Source organism: Chrysochloris asiatica, unplaced genomic scaffold (genome assembly GCF_000296735.1).
Source record: "Chrysochloris asiatica unplaced genomic scaffold, ChrAsi1.0 scaffold00024, whole genome shotgun sequence".
Taxonomy (NCBI): domain Eukaryota; kingdom Metazoa; phylum Chordata; class Mammalia; order Afrosoricida; family Chrysochloridae; genus Chrysochloris; species Chrysochloris asiatica.
Window position 1 is genome coordinate 17849933 of NW_006408542.1, and position 4531 is coordinate 17854463.

A 4531-nucleotide genomic window follows, 5' to 3' on the forward strand; every position below is an offset into this window, starting at 1 on the left:
CATGGCAAGTCATGGACAACACTGAGGAGAATGAGTATTCTGGAACACTTACTTATGCTCATGAGGAACCTGTACACAGACCAAGAGGCAGTTGATTGAACAGAACAAGGGGACACTAAATGGTTTAAAATTAGGAAAGATGTGCACCATGGTTGTATTCTTTCACCGCACTTATTCAATCTGTATATTGAACAAATAATCTGAATAACCAGATTATATGAAGAAGAACATGACAACAGGGTCGGAGGAAGACTCCAACCTGCCATATGCAGATGATACAACTTGCTTGTTGAAGGCAACGAGAACTTATAATAATACTTACTCATGAAAATCAAAGACCACAGACTTCAGTATGAACTGCACTTCAATGTAAAGAAAACAAAAATCTTCACCACAAGACCAATAAATAATATTCTCATAAATGGAGAAACGAATGAAGTTATCAAAGACTTCATTTTGTTTGGATTCACCATCAACGCTCAATGGAAGCAGCAGTCAAGAAATCAAACGACATACTGCATTAGGCAAATCTGCTGCACAAGACCTCTTTAATGGGTTTAAGAGCAAAGATGTGCCTGACTCATGCCGTGGTAATTTCAATAGTTTCTCATGTGGAAGTTGGACAGTGAATAAAGGAAGACCGTGGAAGAATTGATACATTTGAATTATGGTGTTGGAGAAGAATATTTACTATGAGTTGGACAGTGAATAAGGGAAGACCATGGAAGAATTGATACATTTGAATTATGGTGTTGGAGAAGATATCTACTATGGACACACTGCAGTGTCTCATGCTTCGGACACATTATCAGGAGGGACCAGTCCCTGGAGAAGAACAACATGCCGGGTAAAGTGGAGAGTCAGCGGAAAACAGGAAGATCCCCAATGAGATGGAATGGCACCATGACCACAACAATAAGCTCAGGCTTAATAAAATGGTGAGGATGGCACAGGATGGGGCAGCCTTTCGTTCCATTATGCATAAGGTCACTCTGAGTCGGAACCAACTCAATGACACCTAACAACAACAAGAGCAACTCTAATGTTAATATGGCTAATAGGGCTATACCTCTATGCTTCAGACCTGGTGTGGCACTGGGGCTAATATGCTAGATTTGAAGAGCAAGGTCAGTGGTTCAAACTCACCAGGGTAGTGACGAGCTAGAACCAACCTGATGACACTTAACAACAACAACAGATTTGCATTTCCAACTGCTATTTGACTTCTTTATTAGTTTTCTTAAAGGAATCTCACACTTGCACTATTCCGACTCATAGAGACTCTGTATATGGTTTCCAAGGAGCTTCTGGTGAGCTTGAACTGCCAACACTGCGGTTCAAACCAAGCTGGCATTTCAGTGCTTTCACCCGCAATGTATTAGCCTGAGTTAACTGTACAGTTTTGACTTCTTCTTTCCCCTACGAAATATGCTCTACTCAGGCATTATCCACATGCCAGAACCTTTGGAGTAAATTCTTGAAAACTCTATTTCCTTCACTTATCACTAAGCAACCGAAAAACTAAACCAACTGCCATCAAGTTAATTCCAACTCATAGTGACCCTAAAAAAGATTTCCAAGGCTTTAAATCTTTACAGGAACAAAAAGCCTCCTCTTTCTCCCATGGAATGTCTAGTATATTCAATTGCTGACCTTGAGGGTAGCAGCCTAACGTGCAAATTTGCCATCATGGCTTACCACCAAGTTTTTGTTGTTGTTTAGTATCGCCATGTCAGTTCATAATGATCCTGTAGAGTTTCCAAGGAGGAGGTAGTAGATTTGAACGGCCAGCCTTACCGTTTAAACCGACCTTGCTGTACATTGTTTATCCTACAGCGCTACACCAGGACTTCTGTCATTAAGTAGTCCCCACAAAATATTTAATTTCTTTACATTTATTTAATTTCTTTACATCTCTACTTTATTCAGCCTTGTCCATGCCAACATCATCTCTAATGTTGACAAGTTTATTAGTCTCCTAATAAGCGGAGTCCTGGTGTGGTGCTGTGGGCTAATGCACCAGACTGCAAAGCCATTTGAACTGCAAGGTCGGCGGTTCAAGCTCATCAGCTACTCCTTGGAAATCCTAAACAGGGTCGCTATGGGTCAGAAATGACTCAACAGCACTTCACAACAACGACAACAACAATCAGTCTTACTGCTTCTCATTTTTCCTAATTCATTCTTCCCAGAGTACCCAGAGTCAATACCTAAAAATACAAACCAGATCATATCATTCTCTTGATTTAAGATTACTTCTTACTTTTGTTGGGAAAACTCCCAAACTTTTCCACATTAAACACAATCTCTGAATCCAAATCTGAAGGCTAGGGCACTGATATTTATTTAAAGATTTTCTAGAAGTTTATTGTTGTTGTTATGTGCCACTGAGTCAGTTCCAACTCATAGCAACCCTGTATACATATGGTTTTCCGAGGAAACCTTACCGATCAAACTGAGCTTGCAGTCTACTGCATTAACCTTCAGTGTATTAGCCTGCATTGATTTTGCAATTTTGGCTTCTTCTTTTCTTTGTTCTAATAACTTTCCTAGGTGTTCCATAACTTTTTCACAAATTAGCTATAAGTTCTCTCAACTACAATGCCTATATCACAAAACTGCTACAACTGTATTCTTTACACACTAGACATTTCTAACTAGTTAAAGCTACATCAGTTTCTTCAGCAACTATCCTTCCCAAATGAACAAGTTCATTAAAGGTTTGGATGTTTCTCAGTCTACCTGCTATAAAACTGGAATGCTCCCAGCTAAGTTACAATATGACAAGTAGTCTAGACTTTGCCACTGAGTGTTCCTCAGTAAAAATCTCAAGTACTCTAAAACACCCCTCTCCTAGGACACAGCTTCTTTTGATGTCATATGAGGGGGAAGATTTAAATGATTCTGAATGTCTTTTCCACTAATAGTGGTCACAGATTCTATGACTTGACATATTTTTTTTTTAGAGCAAAAATACCTATCACTAAAATCCCATGATAATTATACAGAAGGTAGTATTTTACTTCAGGTTTAAGAAGGACTAAAATTTCATCAAGGAGGAAAAGAATTTGACTTCGGGGCTATGGCTAAGTGCCTTTTTGCTGGGACTACAGAATCACTTTGTGAAGATTTACTACTGACCTAAAGTGACCCAATAAATACAAACAACCTTAAGAGCAAAAAGCACAGGAATGACATCTCCTATTATTATTGCTATATGCTTACATCAATTGGGAGTTTTATACAATACTGAGTAATAACAAAAATAACTATAATAATAAAATAGGAATGGGAAAAGGGGTAGGTAGTCTTCTTCCCAAAAGGTCAGCAGTTCATAGCGGTTTGCACAAATATCTAAATGTGATCCCCCCCCATGTTCACAATCTACCTGACCCTCTGATTTCAAAAGTATATTAAAAAGAGATGATTTGCAAAGTTAAGTTACTAGTCTGGTCTAATGTTTTAATAGGTTTCAATTCTAACTACAGTTGATTCTAAGAATTAATCAAGTAACACCAGAGACAAATTAAAAGACCCCTCTTTTCCTAATAACTTAGAACTACCTTCTCATCAACTACACAACCTTTGAAAATGGGAACCTACTCCCACGGACAATTACTACGCTAGGCTTGAGTGCTGCTCCCAGCATTAACAGATTTCATAAATTAAATGATTCACATTGCTTTACCTGATACATTCCAACTCCAATGTGCTTCGGCTCAATTTTCACTAGCTCAGCTAATGGATCTTGTACACGCCTTGCTATGGAAACTGAAAAAAAACAGAACCAGAAACAAGAAGGGTTTAATGTGAAAAGCAGTAACCAAATAATCATTTATAATACAAGCACTTAATCCCTTCCCTCATACCCTCCTCTCCGGGGGATATACATAGGTGTGTGTGTGAACTAAGTTTCAAAGATCTCTTTTTTTCACATAAAAAGTGAATGCAAATTTCCAGAACCAATTACATTGTCTGACCCCCTGGGAATTTTTTTTTGTAATAGTAGATGGAAAGAGTAATAGATTTGGATTAACAAATATAAATACTTAGTTGCTAGACGGACAAAAATAACCTGTTAATTTTCAAATATGGTACAGTAAGTGAATCTCACGGCTTAAAATGTAAGTCAATATGTTTTACTTAAAATTTGTTTTGTTATCAATGACACATTAATAATCAATATCAAATACAGTTATGAAGACTAGAATCTGACAGTAATGAAAAAATCATGGAAACACTTCTTAGTATAACCAAAGACCAATTCACTTGACCAGTAGGACCTTGAATATGATTGCAAAACTGTCCTGTGAAGTGATGTCATTTGTCCTAACTGATGAATTCCTAACAGTCCCTTTCGTGATCATCACAGTAGCCACTTCCATGACCCCGAGACCAGAACAACTAGATAGAGCCCAGCTACCACTACTAACTGATATGAAAGGAATTACATTAGAAGGTCCCAGATAGAGTGGCAGATAATGTGGAACAAAACTCAAAATTCTAAAATGCTACTGGTCAAAAACAGAAT

The 4531-nt window shown here is 37.9% G+C and overlaps 1 protein-coding gene across 1 annotated transcript in view; it reads right to left on the reverse strand.

The window, feature by feature from the left end:
• SRBD1 (S1 RNA binding domain 1) overlaps positions 1-4531 on the reverse strand; it is a 352160-nt gene that overhangs the window by 113715 nt on the left and 233914 nt on the right. The window contains exon 15 of the mRNA XM_006839417.1: positions 3689-3771. Coding sequence (XP_006839480.1) covers positions 3689-3771 — 83 coding nt within the window. The remainder of the gene's footprint in view (positions 1-3688; positions 3772-4531) is intronic.